Here is a 20185-nt window from a genome sequence, read left to right on the forward strand (position 1 = left end):
TATCGTTTTATTTACTGTACTATATCCTAATGAAAATATGTGGCTACGAAAGACATCTTGAGATTATTGATTGATTATTTTATAAACAATTTGGGCTCAGTGCAATAAAATCAATTTAGTAACTTATTGGTTGAATATTTTACTGTATTTATGAAGCTAGTTAATTGATTGTATAAAACATCAATGATTTGCTAACATATAGTATAGGAAACAAATTCAATCAACCAACAAATATTCTGTTCTCCTTGGAGCACTAAGGTTGTGTTAAACACTGAGATACAGTGACTGTTGAAAATTGGATCGCATAAGCTTCAGAGAGTGTTTCATTTTCTCCAGTAGTGACTGCCAGGAAGAAAGAAAGTACATGAAGACTCTGAGTTAATTTTAAATGGATAAATATGGTAATTCATGTTGACTTTTACTTCGCTATGAACAGAGATGAATACCTGGATGCCTTGAAAGGTTTCTCTAGGTCAGACACCTTAGATCTGACATCTGGATACTGACATGTCGAGTTAGATAACGAAATAAGACATCGAACTTTTTTTAGCATGAGAAAGTGGTTTCTATGCATTGTACACCATTTAGCCCACGTAATGTATCTATTAGCTTTGAGAAGCTAATGCAGTATTAGTCATACAAAGGCTTTAACTGAAAATCAGACAATAATATTTCAATGGATAAAGAAAGGAAGCCAGAAACTAAAACCAGGAAAATGTTCACTTATATACACAGACGTGGAATTTCTCTAACGTATCTTGGTTCATTGGAAGTCACTGTAAACACTGCTGAGGTGGCAGTGACGCAATATTGTCTTCAGCTTGTAACTAAACACCAAATCCACAGTTTCCATGGTTTTGCATCATATTGCTGATAATTTGTATCAGGGATCTCCAAAGCAGCATTTTCTGCTCTCACTAAAATTGAAATGCACTTTATATTGACAAAACAGTGTGAACAAGTGTTTTGATCCTTATAACTTGCTTAATGGAGGCAACAGTGCTAGCACATACAGAACAAGGCAGTGAGCTTCTATTAGATATTTACATTAGAAATAATACAATTGAAGAACGGTTATCATGGTTACAGGATATAATACGTACACTAGCCATATAGTAATTGGTTTTAAGTGTAGATATTGTAGAAAAAAGAAGCAGCTGCTTGCTGTTATGGTCTTTATAAAACGCTATAAAGAAGGAGGTTTGCCATGCTTCACTTAAGTGGCTATCTAACTTTAAAAATATAGAAGTGATGATAACACTTTTCGTAAAAAGTTGCAATAATATGACTTTATCATAGTTTATCACTGAATGCCACGACACAGAAAAACTCTTTCATCATATGGCTAGACTTTGTCTTCTCATGTGATGTTCTGATTTTGGACACATTGGGAATTGCAACCACTTTTACAATAACACCACGCCATGCAGTACAAGAATCTGCTAGTGGGTGGATGGATGCCATGGTTAGTTATGTTGGAGCTCTTGGAAAAATACCCAAATGGCCCGGCTTTAACATGGATACTCTCTGATATGCAGGAAAGTTGGTCAGAATAAATAAACTGATAAAAATAGCACTAAAATGTACCATTTGGTATTTATATGGCCATCTACGCATGTAGAGAAACGTATTGCACCATTACCATTAACCACTGGACCATTTTACTCTGACTGTGTCGCAACTAGTGAATCTCAGAACTCTGTGGCAAGATATTTCCCAGACTCTGTTTAACACAAAAACTGGATGGCACCAAAATGTTCCTTCCATTTGTGCTCACTGGATGCATTTGAGTCGAAAAACCCAACACTTGTGTGAGTACTGTATAGTGTGTGCCGTCCAAAAAAGAATTGCTGAATCTACTTCACAGAGGATATCCCTAGGTATGCTGTTGATTTGCTCCGGAGAGTGGGTAAGGTCATCAGTATATACTCATTTCCTTTGATTACTTCACAAAAGGGGCTGAAGTTTATTTATTCATCAATACATAGACTGTCTATGACTGATGTATTAGCAAAACACTGGATAATATGGATCTAGAAGAGATCATAGAGTGGATAAACTGTGACACTGATGAATCTGGCCATCAACTATTAACAGATGAGGAAACCGTCCTAGTTGTACGAGAAGAAGACTTTGATATATATTATAACTGACCGTCACATGAGGAGGCTTTCAAATGTCTGAATGCCTGGAAACTGCAACGACATGGTTGAAAGGACAGGAAGAGTGCAAGTCCGTTCCACTGCTGTGTTTGAAACAATTTTAACATGATTTAACTGCAAAGAAAGGGAGATTTTATAAATCAACTATCAATCACTCAGTATGGTCTTGTAAATAAATTACAGTAACGTATACGTCTACTTGTTAGTGGTATGCTGTCAGTTGTTTAGAGTGCGCATTACACAGATAAATATAATATTTTTTTAAATTATACATTAAATGATATTTATTTGTATAAACTGTATGTATTAATGATATTGTAAATATATAGCTTCACTATACATTTTTTTGTTATATTCACGTCAAGATTTTATAATGTCTTATTTTTGATTATCCAGATCACGCTTGGTCCCGATTACTTTGAATAATCATTGTTAAATATATACATGTGTGGTCTAACAAACATATACGGAAATTATTCAAAGTCATTTATGAATAATGTATAAAATAACTAGATAAATTACATACAGAACATAAGAATAAGCAATATGCGCGTGAAAACAAAATATTTTATATGAGTGTTAAGACTTTATGACATCAAGTTAACTCTGATGATTGACATTGAAAGAATTTCTGGGCATACAGTGCACTTGTTTTTGTTTCCGTTAATACCAGTAAGAATGTGTTTAGTTTTATTAAGAATTGTGTAAGATATTTCTGTTCGATTAAATTGAAATATTTATGAATGGGTGAAATTTGCAGTAGTGAGTTATATTCACAGTTAGTAGTTTAAAAATCATAACAATTCTTAATTTTGTGTACAGGTTTTATAAGGTTTGATATAATATTTTCAATAATGTAGATTCAATGTTATAATAAACAGACACTTTTTAAATGTTTTCGTAACATTGTATTAGTACAAGGTTCAATTATATTACACGTAAATGCAGACTGTGACGACTTTCTAGGGGCATAAAGTAAATTTATGACTAGAAGATGAGCTAAAGGCGAGAAAGTATAAACATTTATGATTTGGTAACATTTGGCATCACCTAATCTTGATCAGCCTATAGGAGTTGGAACCAAAGTTTAGTTAAGACCCCATTTCTTCCTATTGTAAACTGGTTCTATACATGTGATAATTATGTGGTGGAGAGAGTAGTGATGTTAGGCTAGAGAGAGAAATCTGTGTTGGTTGTTGTCAGAAGATAGAATGGCTAAATGTATTGGTTAAACACAAGCCCAGTGAAGACTACAGAAATGTCACTTGACCCAGATACAGACTTCTGGCGTGATTTCTAAAGAACCTTAGATAGGGGTTTTAATTAAGCAGTTATCATTTTTGAACCTGCAGTTTCTGGCTGAGCATTTGACCAACTGAAATCCACATAACCTTATATTTCACTCTGGATGTTTCTTGTTTAAGGTTGAATGTATCACTTTGTTCAGCTGGTAAGTGATCATCATTCCTGATTTGTTATCCACTTCCCAAAGACACTTTAAGTTGCATACTGTACTGTTAATCCTAAGAAAACTACTACATCTACGATACTGTGCAAGTATGCTAGGACAAAATCAAAAATTAGTTTTCAGTTTACATTCAAAGAATAATGGAAGGTAAATCACAATTGAAACATCAAAATGTTATTGATCTTCATATTTAGTACAACAGAAACTCAATGGAAGTGATTGAGTTCAGCAAATAGTTAGTATTATGCGTTTTCCTCTTTTGCTTTAATAACTGCAGATACTCTTTCAGGTATTGTTGCAACATACTTAATGAAAGTGTCCATTGGGATTTTACTCCAAATGTCTTTAATAATGTTTGTATGGCAATAACTTTTGGTTTTGTCAGTTTGTTTATGTATAAAATCCCAGATCTGCTCATTTAGGTTGAGACTAGAGCTCTGTGGATGCCATTGCATCATTTGCAGACTCCAGCAGCTTCTTTCTTAGCTAATTATTTTCTATGTAGGTTTGACGAGTGTTTAGAGTCATTATCTTCTTGATAGTAGAATACTTTACCAATAATATGCGAACTACTGGGTGTGCCATGACAGATCAGTATCTTATATTACTTACATTGATCCATTATTCCATATATTTCGCAAATATTTCTTTTTTTCTTAGCAGAAAAACACCCCTAACCCCCAAACAATAACACTGCTTCTTTAATGTTTCATGGTAGGTGTTACGTATTGAAATAAATATTTTTCACCATTTTTCTGCCGGACTTTCGTTCTATGCTTTGAATCAAATATTTCAAACTTGGGCTTAACCGCCCATATCACCCTTTTTCAATCACCAACGTTCCAGTTTTTATACTTTGTAGTAATTTCTAGTCTCTTGACAATATGCGGAACTTGAAACAATTCTTTTTAAACTGTTACACAACCAAATATTCCATTCTAGTTAAGTCTTCTTGATACCATAGACCTAAACACTTTTCTGTCATTTGGTGCATGGTCGTTTATCTTATGCTTGAGAACAGTGGCAGTCTTCCCTCTGTCCTGAAGATAAACGTAGATACTTAACATCAATATCATTAAGTTTAGGGGTTCTGCCTCTTCCTTTCCTATTTGCAAATTAACCTGTCTAGGTTTCATGACCTAGGATGTACTTCACAGTATTTGGAGAGCATTAGTCTGCAGACATTTATCGGAGAGTCCAACCAGCATCACGTAAAGCTTTTATGTGAGCTCTTAACTAGATTGACAATTCTCTATGATTTATTGTCCGTGGGATGACAACAAATCTTAATATATAGTGTTAAAGACTGTTTTTATCTAGGCGTATTTGTAAAGTGCTATTAAATTGATTTTTTCTAGCACATACCGGTACCATATGCTAGATTCTTCCTATCTTCTTTCTATATAATTACGACACTGCATGGGGTAACAAGACAGTTATTTAAAACCCTGAGTTTGATCAGCTTGTTCATTAAAGCAGCATCCTTATGACATGCCCTTGGTACAAGTATATAGGAATTTTAAAGAAAGCTAAATATTCTCACCGTGGCTCATTCAGTTGTCAATAGGAATCAGTGATGCGTTATCTTGGTATTAAAATTTAATTCTATAATAGCACGGAAGAATTGGCTGCATAAAATAGAAAGAATGGAAAAAATATTCTCTAGTCCTAACACTTTTGCACAGTAAAGGAATGGACAACATGACTGATCCAAGGTCTTTCTAATATTCATCATGGCCATGCTTATGGATGACGACGCATTACGTGGAAGAGTTTATTGCATCTGTCCTAGAAGTGGTCCTAAAATATTGTTGAGCAAAATATCTCCCATTAATTGTGGAAGAACTTACAGAGATTAGATTCATACTTTTAATACTGGTAACAGAGAAGCTGTGGTAAGGGTGACATAATTGACACAGGAAATGTTGAACTTCAAATCTGACCAGCTACGATACCACCATCATTACTGCCTCCAGTAAAAACAGTTAATTGCACTACCTAGTACGAAACAAGGACTGCTGGTGAAAATGCTCGTTAGAGGTGTAATGTAGCTAACATTGACAAAATCAGATATATTCCTATCTCTGACAGGCATACAGTATAACAAAACACAATAAAACTTTTACAGACCTTGGATATTCTTGTGTTTTATGATTTAGTATACATTTAACGTACTATTTACAGGTTTTGCTCTCATATCTAACCGTACTGACGTTTTATATATAAGCCTCTTTCAGTTAAATAAACAACATATATTTATTTTGAAAATGATGTTTATTTAAGTCTCATGTCTAGTTTTAAAAGTTGATCACTAAAGTTTAAAGTACTGCTGTTGCATAACATTTTACCTTCTGCATGTATCTTCGTCATAAACATTAAGTAAACTGTTACATATGTATTGTTTCTGCTACCACCTGAGGTCATGAATACTGAATGCGAACAATAGAAATATCAACACATACAATCGGCCTTATTTATTCTTAGCTTACAGGTATGTCGATCTTTTGCTAATAGAATTCAAAGTTCACTATGGCACAATATAAACATGTATGAAACAAAATTTGAATAGTTCAATTATATTATAGTATAAGTCACTATTTATGATAATACGCTCATTATTAAGACATAAATCTCATACTTGGTTTTGTTTATTTTGAATTTCGCGCAAAGCAACTCGAGTACTATTTGTGCTACCCGTGCCTAATTTAACAGTGTAAGACTCTTGAGCTACTCTTTACCAATGCATAGTGGGACTGACCGTAATATTATAACACCCTTACGGCTAAAAGGGCGAACATGTTTGGTGTAAGGGAGATTCGAACCCGCGACCCTCGGATTACGACTCGAGTGCCTAAACCACCTGGCCATATCCTGTTCAATATCTATGGGATCATCATATATTTTCTTCACGAATTCAAAAATAGTGTATTACAAAATTAATATTCACCATACTTTAGCTTAACTAGAAATTATCAGCTTTCGTAATGTCAATGAATGTATGAGTCTGTGAACATAACTTACTAGTTCTTTCATTTTGTAAAATGATACAAAACACTATATTTGTATTCATCACGATAGTCTATTTCTCAGTATTTAATGGGGCATGTACATTTCAGTTAACACGTAAAATTCGTTTACACTTTTTATTTAATTTGACTCATGAACTGATTATTCACATTTTTAACATATATATCTCATGTAATTATATTTTATATAGTTTATAAACGATAATGTACAATTCTTCTATTTCAACCGTATTTTTCTGTAGGTTTTCTCGCAGTTCAGTGTCTACAGTCCCCTAAGGATCTTTTAACGTTCCTGCAGCAACTACAAAACGAAGGTCGTAACTACAACGACTTCCTGATGGTAGCAGCAGAAGTCAGGTAAGAAAGCCACACTCCAAACTAGTGTAAAATGTGTACGTGATCGTAAAAAAACTTTTTTCTCATCTACTGGATATTCATTTGGACAAGTTCCCAGTGGCACAGTAGTATGTCTGTAGACTCACTCCGCTAGAAACCGGGTTTCATTCCCCGTCGTGGGGAAGCACCTTGTGTATCTTTATACTTAATTACAAAAACCAAACAGTCAACCCAAGAGAATATAATAAATTCTTTCCCATAAATATTTATTTACCAAATAAGGAAAAGCATTTTTATTAATTTAGCAATTCAAACAGTTGCTTAAATTATCATTAAACGTTTCTATTGCATCAGCACGTCATTACTATGTTAACTAGATGATATTGTTTATGATACTATGATTAGGTTTACTATTTTATAAAACTTGTATGGTTGTGTTATGATATGTTTATGCCACTATCGTGACAAATCTCTACACAAGTATCAAGGCAGTTCTCTTCAAACGTATTTACAACAGATTTGTACTCTGTCATTACATGTTTTTACTGACCGTTATAACACGTCAAGTTTCTACTCGTTCGTTACAGGTTCCGACTGATTATCATGATAGGTTTCTACACTGCCATTATAAGTTTTTACCAACTACCACGATAAGCTTTCACTGATTATCACGATTTTTTTTAATCTATCAAGACATGTATGGCTGACCTGATAATTTTTGGTTATGCTAACTGACTTATCGTGGTTATTTCGCTTTTTTTTTTCTCCCTTATAGTTGTAATAGTTTAGAATAGAAAAAATTCTTGCCTTTGACCTTCAGTGATATATCCTGTATTAAAAATATTTGAAAGAGATTTAATCTGTAGCTAGAATCCCGAATATCTGAAACATTCATAGAATAACGAACTTTCCACGTATTACAATATATTCTACATTGGTCTCTTAAATATTAGGCCATCTGTTAGCATGTCTCTGCAGTGTTACATTCGTTTCAAAGAACCTACGCTATTAACAATTCCATTATGATTTATTTTTGCTCATTGTTTGCACTTAAACTTAGGGACTTAGTATTTTAACTTATTTCCAAGTATATATAACAAAGAGTGTGGAGCTTCTGCAGGAAATCGGTGATTGTTAATGCCCTGTTGGTACTATATGAATAGTGATATTCAACCATACACATTTTCCTCTTTAAATAAACCGGTAGACATTATTTGTCCACTATACCACGCTGACGACACGTGGACAATGATCTTCATACGTTATGTACCTTTCTTCCATTTAAATAGTTTGGAATGATCAATTGCTTCTAACATCATTTAAATGATCTCCAATAGTTACGCATCCTCTTTACTTCAGACAGTTCAAGGGAAGTAATTCTATCTTATGCAGTATTTAATCAGTATACATTCTATACACGTTAGTGCCATCTAGAAGCCTTTGTTATGTACCTCTTGCCATTTCCCTGTAGTACAACGCTAAGTCTATGGACGTACAGTCCTAGAAACCGGGTTCTGATACCCGTCGTGGGCGCAGCTATCCAGTTTCTTAGCTTTGTACTTTACTACGAGGGCTGTTCAAAAAAAATACGCGGACTGACGTCATAAAACAAAATGTACTTTATTTAGAAGTTACAGGTCTGGGACCCCTTTAAAGTACTCTCCTCCCCAACGCACACACTTATCCCAACGGTGTTTCCACTTGTTGAAACAGTCCTAATACGCTTATTTTGTAATGTCCTCCAGCTCCTTCGTCGCATTTGCCTTAATCTCGAGAATCGTCTCAAATCTTTTTCCTTTCAAGGGTCTTTTGAGTTTGGGGAACAAGAAACAATGGCAAGGAGCAAGGTCAGGTGAGTAGGGGTGGGTGGGGAAGAACAGTGATCGAGTGTTTGGCCAAAAACTCACGAGTTCTGAGGCACAAATTTCGCAGCAACGCGGTGCATCTTCAATTTTTCGGTCAAAATCTCGTAACAAGATCCAACTGATATCCCACACTCTTCAGCAAGCTCCCTGACAGTCAGACGTCGATTTGCTCGCACCAGGGTGTTGATTTTGTCGACGTGTGGGTCGTCAGTTGACGTGGAAGGACGTCCAGGACGCTCATCATCTTCAATGGACTGTCGACCATCCTTAAAACGTTCATGCCACTTAAAATATGCCGTACGCTTCATAGCAACATCACCGTAAGCCATGTTAAGCATAGCAAAAGTTTCAGTGGCAGATTTTCCAAGTTTAACACAAAATTTCACAGCAAGTCGTTGCTCCTTCAGGTCATTCATTCTGAAATCCATCAAACGAAAAAATCGCACTTCACTTAAAACCGCGTAGCTAATACACAAATGAAGATATCTGCAATCGGGAAATGGCGTCGTAATCAGCTGGTCTGTGCGAACCTAGCAACACCAAGCGGATTCCCCTGAAACCAACTGGAGCCGCGCAATTCAAACGCAATATTTTTTGAACAGACCTCGTACAAGCAAATAAACCTTTTAATCACATACGGTAGAAATTAACTGTTTGTATAGCATGCTGGTGCCATCTGATGGCCATCATTATGTACATTTGTCGTTTTTGTAAACCACGGTAGGAACTTCCAGCTCCTAAAGGAAGCTAAACATTTGTATTACAATTATATGCTAACTACTAAAACGAATGCAATATATTTATCACCTATTTTTTTTAATTAATAAAAAAACCAAACACGTAAAATTAAGTAATGGAAACTCATCATTACAGATGAGATAGGCGGTAGAACTACCTATCTGGAGATGACTCAGATTACTCATCGAAATTATATTTTGAATATCTCCTCAATAGGTCCTCAGGACTTTACAATACAATACACCCTTTCCTTTTACAGCAGTATATATGTAATAACTGAGTCACGAATTCTGTGAATGCCTGTAAATAATACTGTAAAATGTTTAAATTTCTTGTTCTTCTTTCTTGTCTTTTTTGTTAGACAAAACTGAAAACTCAAAAACAAAACAATGGTATCATAATAGTTAATTACACTAGACATCGTTATGTTTAAAAATATTAAAGAAGCTTTACCGTTTTCTGCCGTTTTTTTATTCTTTCTTTTTTTGCCACCAGGATTAATTATTAAATTACTTACAAAGAAAAAGTGTATTTTCGTAGATATATATATATACCTTTTTATTCTTAGTGCAGAAGCGTTCAAAGCTTTCCAGTTAATTCCTATCTTCTTTAACTTTATAATTTGAAATACAATAATTTCGCCTCATACAAACTACGAGGCCCGGTATGGCCTGGTTGGTTAAAGCGTTCGACTCCTAATGTGAGGGGCGCGGGTTCGAATCCCGGTCGCACCAAAAATGCTCGCCCTTTCAGCCGTGGAGGCGTTATAATGTGACCGTCAATCTTACTATTCGTTGGTAAAAGAGTAGCCCAAGAGTTGGCGGTGGGTGGTGATGACTAGCTGCCTTCCCTCTAGTCTTACAATGCTAAATTAGGGACGGCTAGCGCAGATAGTCCTCGAGTAGCTTTGCGCGAAGTTCAAAACAAACAAACAAACTACGCCATTTGGAGTCGGTAAAAATCTACATTTAGTTACATTTCTTAAGACTAGTCAAGGTAGACCTACGAAAATCGAAACTGTAGTTTTGTTTTATTATTTAATGCTTTCTGGTACGAAATTGTGACAATAAATACTTCGATACAGTTGATACAAAACTATAGTTACACGTCTTGCTCGGTCGATACAAAGTTATTAAACGAGACCTTCCATCAATTTCAGCAAACAGGTCAAACTTTCATTACATACAACAATGAAGATGTTATGCCTCTAACTCAGGATGTAGAATATGTTAAACAAATGCAAGGTTTTGTTTTATCTTATTTTAACAATTTGGTTAAAATTTGGTCAGCACAGAAACCATCCAGGGAAATAATTTCAGTTTTCCGAAACGCTTTTCGTGTATTGAACATCGGAAAAAACATGGCCTATGACCTTACTACCCTCAAAAGTTTGATTCAGTAATGGTGTAGTTTAAAGTTGATAACTGTCTTAATTCTTTGAAACATCCTAGTGGTGGGTATACGTCAACTTTGCAATTGAACTTCCTTAGAAATTTCTGTATATCAAATACGGCTGATGATTAATGCACAAACTTAATGTTTTAGTACCTCTTTCAAAACTTTAGTTTGTAAAACATGCTCAACGATTCAAAGATAAACCTGGTGTTTTAGTACTTCCTTAAATATTTCTGTCCACATTTTTCATGGCATGTATTGGTCATTTGTTTATACCTTGCTTCTTTTATTTCAATACATTACGTAAGGTGTGTGTTGTGTGTATGTAGTATTTATAGTATAAATGGCTCAAGATTCAATCTCATAGAATTTAATTTTCAAAAATGTTCGGGGGAGTTAGTCCCCAGACCCCCATAGAAATAGCAATGTGGTAATGACGTAATCTCTCCATAAATGCTTCCTACCGCAATGCAGATCAATTAGAAGCTATTTAAGAATTGTTAAATATGGCTGACCCAGATACGTACTTGGTATTTTAGGACTTCTTTTGAGATATATTGCTTATCATATTCAACTGTCATAATCTCTAGTTTTATACCTGTTTTGCAGAATGGTGATTTTTGTCTCTGTTTTGTTCTTTTACAAGTAAAATAAGTAAAATCAATATGTTTTTACTTACATAAGTGAATATATATCTATTTTTTGTACTTTATTTTCAACAGTCCATCAAATGGTGTTCACGCCTACTACTATAGCAATAGATCCGAGGAACCACCTACTATTTTAGGTCCTGGTAAGTATTAATGTAAATAAATAGTTCATAATTAAAGTATCAAGGGGTAACCTTCACAAATATACGTAATGCGTGATAACTGACTAATAACCTTTTAGAACTTGAACGTAAATCACCTAGATCATAAACTTAAGAACCGGAAGGCGAGAAATTTGTTTGTTTGTTTTGAATATCGCGCAAAGCTACTCGAGGGCTATCTGTGCTAACCGTCCTTAATTTAGCAGTGTAAGACTAGAGAGAAGGCAGCTAGTCATCACCACCCACCGCCAACTCTTGGGCTACTCTTTTACCAACGAATAGTGGGATTGACCGTCACATTATAACGCCCCCACTGCTGAAAGGGCGACCATGTTTGATGCGACCGGGATTCGAATCCGCGAACCTCAGATTACGAGTCGAACGCCTTAACCCACCTGGCCATGCCGGGACATAGGAGAGAAGTAACACTATTCCCAATAATTAAATTTAAACCAAAATATCATTCTCTCAATGTTTTACTCACAACAGTGTTTTATTTAAAAAGATAAATAAAATACGACTTATTATCCAGAAAACATAATAATTAATTTAAATCATTTTTATAAGCGTGAGTCAGTCAGCAAGTATTTTGTTTGTCCTAATGAAGGTGTAATGGTCCAAACGTTTAGCAATATATCTTTGTTTTGCAATAATAAATAGCTGTTATTTAAAATATGGTATTACTTGCATTAAATATCGTACTGGTTAGTTTTTGAATAATATTTTAAAGTCCTTTTACTAATTTTCAGAAAATTTCTATTCATTTCTGACTGTTTAACCCCAATGTATTGTAAGTTTTGACGTACCTGCAGCTTGATTATCATTTGAAAACATAGAAAAATGACAAAAGTAAATTGCATGATAACGCCACTATTTTAGAATTGGGATTTAAGAAATCAATGAGAGAAAATTAGCTAATAAACCTATTATTGAAATATTAGTCGATAATTTGTTCTATGAGGAAGCATTAGAAAAATATTATAGTGTCTCCACTAGCTAACTAGAGCTGAGTGATAAAGATAAGTTAAAAATCCAGCCAAAACTCAAACAAATCGAGCTTGAACAAGTCTGCATCAAAGCTGAGAAAGAGCAAGCCCGTATCGAACCTGAAAAAGAAAATAAACGTCTCGAGAACGAACAAGCCCGTCTCGAAGCCGATAGAGAAAGTAAACGTCTCGAGACCTAACAAGCCCGTATTAAAGCCAAAAAAGAAAGTAGACTGAAAGAAATGGGAATGAAACTCAACTGCTATCGACCAAGGCAGAAGGACAACTTTAAACTCAATAGACATATTAAAGTATCACCATTTATTAAAAATAAAAATGACTGATATTTTCAACATTTCAAGAAAATTATGCAAACCATGAAATAGCTCACCGAAAAATTATCATTAATATTACAGAGTATTCTTACTGGTAGAGCACAGTAAGCTTATGCCACTTTGTCTCAAGAAGATTGTATGGATTATGATAAGGTTAAAGTAGCTATTCTCAAACCATACAAATCGCCAAAAATTTCGAGGCTATAGCAAGCACAATAGTCAAACTTATATGGAATTCGCTCATAAAAAAGGTTTATATTTTGATCGATGGTACGATTCTAGGCATATTGGCGACAGTTTCGACATATTAAGACAATTATGGTTAATTGAGGAATTTAAACACTGTACAAGTGACGATTTGAAAACTTACTTGAATTTAAAAAAGTTGAAACACTACGGTAAACAACTGCTCTTTCCAATGATTACACTTTAACATAAGACCACTTTTCATGAAAAGAAATTCCTGCCAGATCAGGAAAAACTTGTACCTGTTCAGTCTATTGAAGTTGGGGATAGTTCTAAAAAATATCAAACTCTTCTAGTTTGAAATCTTCAGATAGTCAAGATAAAACTTTATCAGAGCCATCAAACCCTATCTGCCATTTTTGTAAAAACCTAGTCATGTTGCGTCTGATTTGTTGAAGTTCCGAAAAGAAAAAAAAAAAAAATGGAAGCAACATATGAACGTAGTTTCACCAGATCACCAGATGTTGTTGTTTTGGCCACTGATAAAAAGGCTGATGTAGTTATGTAGGAATTTAAATCTTTTGTGTATGTTGGTTCTGTGTCTTTGAAAAATGGCATTGCTAATCTCATACCCATACATATTTCAATCATTGTTGTTAGAAAGTATACTGCCTTTAAATTTGAGTTCTACCACTTGTGAGTCTGTTATTGCTCAGTGTATTTAGGATGGATTTATTAATGTTCCTTCTCATAACATTTATTCAACATCAGACCTAGTTTCTGGACAAGTTGTGGCTGGAGTAAGACATAATCTGCCAATTCAGAGTGTATCATTATTGTTGAGAAACGATTTTACTAAGGGAAAAGTTGTTGCCGAACCCAAAATGGTTAGTGAGCCGATAACTGTTTCATTTAAGGATGATAATATTGTTGAAAAGAATCGAGACATGTTTCCTTCGTGTAATGTGCTTCGAACTCATGCTACGAAATTTAGCTAAAAACAAATGATAGACATGTATTCAGAGGACGATATCATAAATCTGTCTCAGACATTTTTGGATCCAATAGGAACCTCGTGAATAACTGTTCTACTTACAAATCCTTGATGAGTGACAATGATGGACGTATGGAATCTGGTTCAACTAGTGAAGTACTGTTTGCGAGAGGTAAACTGATTGATGAGCAAGAATACGATCCACAGGTCTTTTCATTATTCAAATATACACTCCCAAATAATGAACTGGAGAAAGTTCCAAATGGTTACTTTTTTAAAAATGGTGTGCTCATGAGAAAATGACCAAATGTGTCATCTTCAGAGGACTGGGCTGTAATTTATCAAATCGTTGTTCCACAAGTATATCGTTCTGAAATTTTAAAAATTGCCCATGAGCTTCCAATTAGAAGCTCATCTAGATGTTAAGAAGATTTGTGACAAAATTATAAGACATTTCTTACGGCCAAAAATTAGATAAGATGTTGCCAACCGAACTTTCGAGAACCTCACTCTAAATGTTTATAAATCGACGCACCAAGGGACAATTTAGTATTGTTGGATCGCTACAGTTAGTATAATATAAGCCTCTGAAGCTATAATTGTGGCAAACGCTTATTCATAAGAAAACTACAGATAGTTGACTAGGATCTCGAACATTACAAACTTCAGTGAATTAACTTCGGACGCTAGTATTTGTACGAGAACATTAGATACTTTCATCTAGTTTATCTAGTTCACTGAGTCCTCACGATTGGGTGTGATTTGAGGATATTACCAAGTAGAAGTCGAGAAAAAATTACCTTTTACTGTAATAAATGTGTTACAAAAATTTGTTGTTGTTTTTTTTAGTTATGTAATGCACCTGTTTCAGATTTGAATCTGTGTGTTCTATCTCGATTTCCCTTGATTAACCTTCAGTAATGGTTGTAAAGGAATAAAGACAAGTTCTGGATTTGTCGACGAAAGAGACGTTAAGTATAATCCCAAGAAGTGTGAAATGTCCTGTCAACAAATGAGTTTTCTGATACTGTACGGACATGATCTTACAACAGTTTCATTAATGCATAGAAAGGCAAGTGGTTTCAAGCTAAAGGTCAACACCATGGTTGTCTTTGGAACCGATACAACAGTATACACTTAGGAAGTTTACATACAATATTTTATCATGTGCAGTGATGAAATGTATGTGCATTGGTACATTGTATATTAGTGAGTTGTATGTGTACATTGCCACAATATCATTAATGTTGAATTACATGTTTACCGTTACATCATGTGCAGTGATGAAATGTATGTGCATTGGTACATTGTATATTAGTGAGTTGTATGTGGACATTGTCACAATATCACTTATCGATAACATAAAATGTTTCTATGATATGATTGTTGATTAGACATGATTATAACGATTTCATTAGTACCAAGGACCGTACATCGCTAAGACCTGTTTCTACAAACCTAATGAAATCTAAACTGTTTATTGCGACCAGTTTGATTACGCTCCTAAGATTTCTGTTGTATTCTAAGTATTCAAAATATTCACATTTTAGTGGGCGTATCTGTTGTGAAGGGTATAGCTACACAATGAGCTATCTTTGCTGTGCCCCCGTGGGCATCAAAACCCAATTTTTAACGTACTTTATTATGTAATAATTCAAATAAGTGGACTTATTTAATGTCAAATGTTTAAAAAAATCGTTGAGTCATATTATGAATCCCTATAGTATATGAAGATTCAACATAATTTACAAGTAGAGTGTTATTTCCGAGCACTTTAAACTATTTGCAATAAACACATGCAGTAGCACATCAAGTGTTATTCCGTACCCAGCTGAATATTTTTATCGTAGCTTGAAAAATTAGCACACGTACATATCAGTATGTTTGTTAATAATGAACTACACCATTAAAACTTATGAATGTAAACAAGCGATTCATACGTAGAATTAAATGCATAGTGATAATTTAATATGATACAAAGTAAATAAGTACAGTGTATAATGTAAATTAAAAATGATTTATCTTCAAATTTTTACGATTTCGTTTCTTATAAGAGCAGTTTTAAAAAAAAATATATATGACTTTTTTAAGGGCAATCTTACCTCCATACAGTGACTACAGTGAATGTCTAATACAGCTTTCTACCGCACATTTGACTAGTTTGTTTACACTCCTCACAACCATGAAGCACCAGAGATGCTTGTACGTTTTTGCAGTATACAACAACAAAAAGACCAGTTTGAAAGTAATGCCTATTTTACAATGTTAAACTGAATTATCATATTACCACTTAAGGAACTATTCTTGTGGCTTTAGTAAGCTGCTGGAAAGTAAAACGCATGGGAAAAATTTGAATGTGTAACAAATATAGGAAATAAGAAAGAGTTGTTCAGGATTTAGAATGTTGTAATAGAAAATTATTATACACATTGTGTGGGAATGTATCCACATCTTACGCTGTTTGGGCTCAGAGGACAGTCTTAGCAATTTAGAGTCTCTGGTTAATACTTTTATATTTTTATTAAATGTCTTAAATGCTACTTGCTACAAAAATATTTCCGAATGATTGGTTTGGTTTTTGGAATTTCGCACAAAGCTACTCGAGGGCTATCTGTGCTTGCCGTCCCTAATTTAGCAGTGTAAGACTAGAGGGAAGGCAGCTAGTCATCACCACTTACCGCCAACTCTTGGGCTACTCTTTTACCAACGAAAAGTGGGATTGACCGTAACATTATAACGCCCCCACGGCTGGGAGGGCGAGCATGTTTGGCGCGACTCGGGCGCGAACCCGCGACCCTCAGATTACGAAGCGCACGCCTTAACGCGCTAGGCCGTGCCAGGCCCGTTTCCGAATGAATTGAATATATTTGCAAAATTAATTTTAACTTTAATGTGTTTAAGTGTTAAGTTTAGTCGTTTCTTGTCTGTTTTAAGTTGTTGTTTATGTCATTTACGGTCTCAGTCTATATGTTATTCATAAGTTATCTTTTGACTATTTATTATTTATTTATATTTCAAGGTATACATGTTTTTGGAAACAACAGACCAGACAAAAAATGGAAGAAAACTGAATATGGTGAGAAAGTATTTCACCACGTGATATCACGTAATAATACGAAAAACAGTTTAGTGAAAGAACTGTTTACAATGCTACAGGATGAAACACTGTAAGTTTGTGTAAAATCCAGAAACAGATTATTTAACCATTCATTGTATGGATAATCGTTAATTCAAAAGTTGCAAAAGTTAATTTTTGTGCATGTTATTTGAGAAAAACAAACATTAATATGCTATACACTCCTCACAAAGAAATGTGCTGATCAGTACTCAATTTCTGAATGTCACTATCAGTGGTAAAATAGGGTCAGTAGGGAAAGGTTAACTTAAAAACTTTCCTGCAATGGGAGAGACATATAATTTAAGTTATTTGAACTAAGAGGTAGTTACACTATTCTACTAAGTTAATCAGTCAGCCAGAATTGTAACTATAGTTATAAGGAGAGAAATGTAGGGAGCCCATTTACTTTCTTGGGGGGAACATTTTTGTAGTTACGCCACTAGACAATGTACGTGTCCATCATAAAGTTTGGAACTTTCAAGTGTTTAACGAAGCGTAAAGTATTTCCTTTCATATATTTGCATCGTAGTCTTAAGTGTCAAGGTTATCTTATAGGTCTTGGAAGCCACATCACAAAAGAAACCGTTTACAGGAAACGTGTCTCACTTTTGTTTTAAACTGAATATATTTTATGGTTTATATAATTGCCTCATGTTATAAACGTTTTTAACTTTAAAGATTTTTGTTTGCTTTCTTGCTTTTGAATTTCACATAAAGCTACACAAAGGATACCTGCAGTAGCCGTCCCTAATTTAGCAGTGTAAGACTAGAGGGAAGACAGCTAGTCATGATCACCCACCACCAACTCTTGGGCTGCTCTTTTACCAACAAAGAATAGGATTGAACGTAACATTATAACGTCCCTACGGCTGAAAGGGCGAGCATGTTTGGTGTGGCGGGGTTCGAATCCGCGAACTTGAACTTGCGAGTCGGGCTCCCTAACTATGCCCGGCCACGGACATTTATGTATACAATTTGTTAAACATTGCAACAAAATTCTAGAACGAATTAGAAGTTCCATACACTGTAAGTGTATGTGTGTGTATCAGTGAGCTCTGGAAGTAACAAACATACATAATAATGAGGGAACGTGTGAAAGCGAGCAAAGATATCAACAACCACAAAATAAAAAGAGAAAATAGTTAAACTTAAAATGTAACCTAAGCACACGCAAAACAAAACTTTCTGAAATATAGATAAATGTAAAAAAATTATATTAAGTCACACGTGATGTTTAATTTCGCACAGAGCTATACAAAGAATATTTGTGTTAAAAATGTATTCTCCAAACAGCTTGAGAAAACATTTTTACTTATAATGGGTTTCTATTCATCATGAAATATTCGCGTGAGCTGTCCCTGATTTATAGCGATAGAGTCAACACCACAAACCGCCAAATGTTGGGCTGCTCTTTCGGCATCGAAATATGAAGTTGACCTACATATTTTTACGCCCCCATGGTTAAAAGGGCAAGTTTACATTCAGTTTGATGTGGATACGAACCCGCGGAGATCTAACAATAAATATAATTTGTTCAAGTAGAACAAAACAAATTTGTCTAACATTTAAACCTGGTCCTAGCATGGCTAGGTGGTTAAGGCACTCCACTTCTACTCTGAGGGTCGCGGGTTTGAATCAACGTCATACTAAACATGTTCATTCTTCTAGTCGTGGGAGCATTATATAGTGGCAGCCAATCCCACTATTTGTTGGTTTACGATTTTGTGTTTTGCTGTTTTTATAGGTGTTTTAAATTGTTATTGTTTTTTAATTATATATAAATGAAACAAACTTTCATGTCCTAAGATAACCTTTTATTAGTCATGAATTTACATAACTTCCATCCAGGGTACTGAAACCACGCCTAGTTTCATTTAATAGCTTTTACGCACTTTTTTTTTTTTTTTTTGCATTTTATAGTCCTTTCTCTACAGCAGTGCTAATTATGACGAAGGACTGAACTGTGAAATGGATCTCACATTCAGGTGTTTTCAACTTCACAATGTAATTCAGGTTGGAGGGTTTTTAAATAAAGGTTCAACTTAATGTATGATGGATCATCATCACTAAATTAAACAAACCTTCGTTACCTTATACATTAAATACTATAACACGATCATACTTCACTAATTTTTAGCTTTATACACCGTAGAATGATTATATTTTGTCAATGTAGATGCTATAATACTTTCACATTTCGCCAATTTAGGCGTTATGTTCCATACGATGGCCATGGTTTACCAAACTAGATGTTGTGCACAATAAAATATTCGCGTTTCACGGGTTTACAGCATAAAATGATCATTCACAATGTTGGTGTTAGAAAACAACGTTTTTATTCGAGAAACATTAAAACTGATCATGTCTTAATAAACAGTAGAACTGATGATGATGACCATCATAAACTAGAATAATAATAATGATGTTTTGATTACCTCCACCTAGTGGAAGTGATGAGTATCTCTTTTTTTTTTACTTTCACTAGTCACTACCCTGACCCCCAACTTGAAAGTGATGCGGCTGGTAGATTTCCAAACGCGATTAAGAAATTGAGCTCCATCTTTGTAAAAATGCCTGACAACCTTTACGGTTCCAGGTTTAAGTTTTACCCATAGAAAGTTTACAGAAACAAAGAACTCTAACTTCAGTCACTGAGAAACTATCCTGCAACACGTTGTCGTTTCTGATAATTGCTTTACATTATTATTGTTGAGTTGTAGAACCTAATTTAGACAATATATATTATTTGACCTAAAATTTTTTTC

General features: G+C 34.6%; 1 protein-coding gene across 2 annotated transcripts in view; it reads left to right on the top strand.

Moving 5' to 3' along the window:
- The window catches only part of LOC143240169 (transport and Golgi organization protein 2 homolog), a 38480-nt gene that overhangs the window by 10283 nt on the left and 8012 nt on the right, over positions 1 to 20185 (top strand). For both annotated transcript variants that reach the window (XM_076482159.1, XM_076482161.1), the window contains exons 3-6: positions 6899 to 7013; positions 11713 to 11783; positions 17322 to 17469; positions 19906 to 20016. In XM_076482159.1, the coding sequence (XP_076338274.1) occupies positions 6899 to 7013; positions 11713 to 11783; positions 17322 to 17469; positions 19906 to 20016 (445 nt within the window). The remainder of the gene's footprint in view (positions 1 to 6898; positions 7014 to 11712; positions 11784 to 17321; positions 17470 to 19905; positions 20017 to 20185) is intronic.

The sequence above is a fragment of the Tachypleus tridentatus genome, chromosome 13 (genome assembly GCF_004210375.1).
Source record: "Tachypleus tridentatus isolate NWPU-2018 chromosome 13, ASM421037v1, whole genome shotgun sequence".
Classification (NCBI taxonomy): domain Eukaryota; kingdom Metazoa; phylum Arthropoda; class Merostomata; order Xiphosura; family Limulidae; genus Tachypleus; species Tachypleus tridentatus.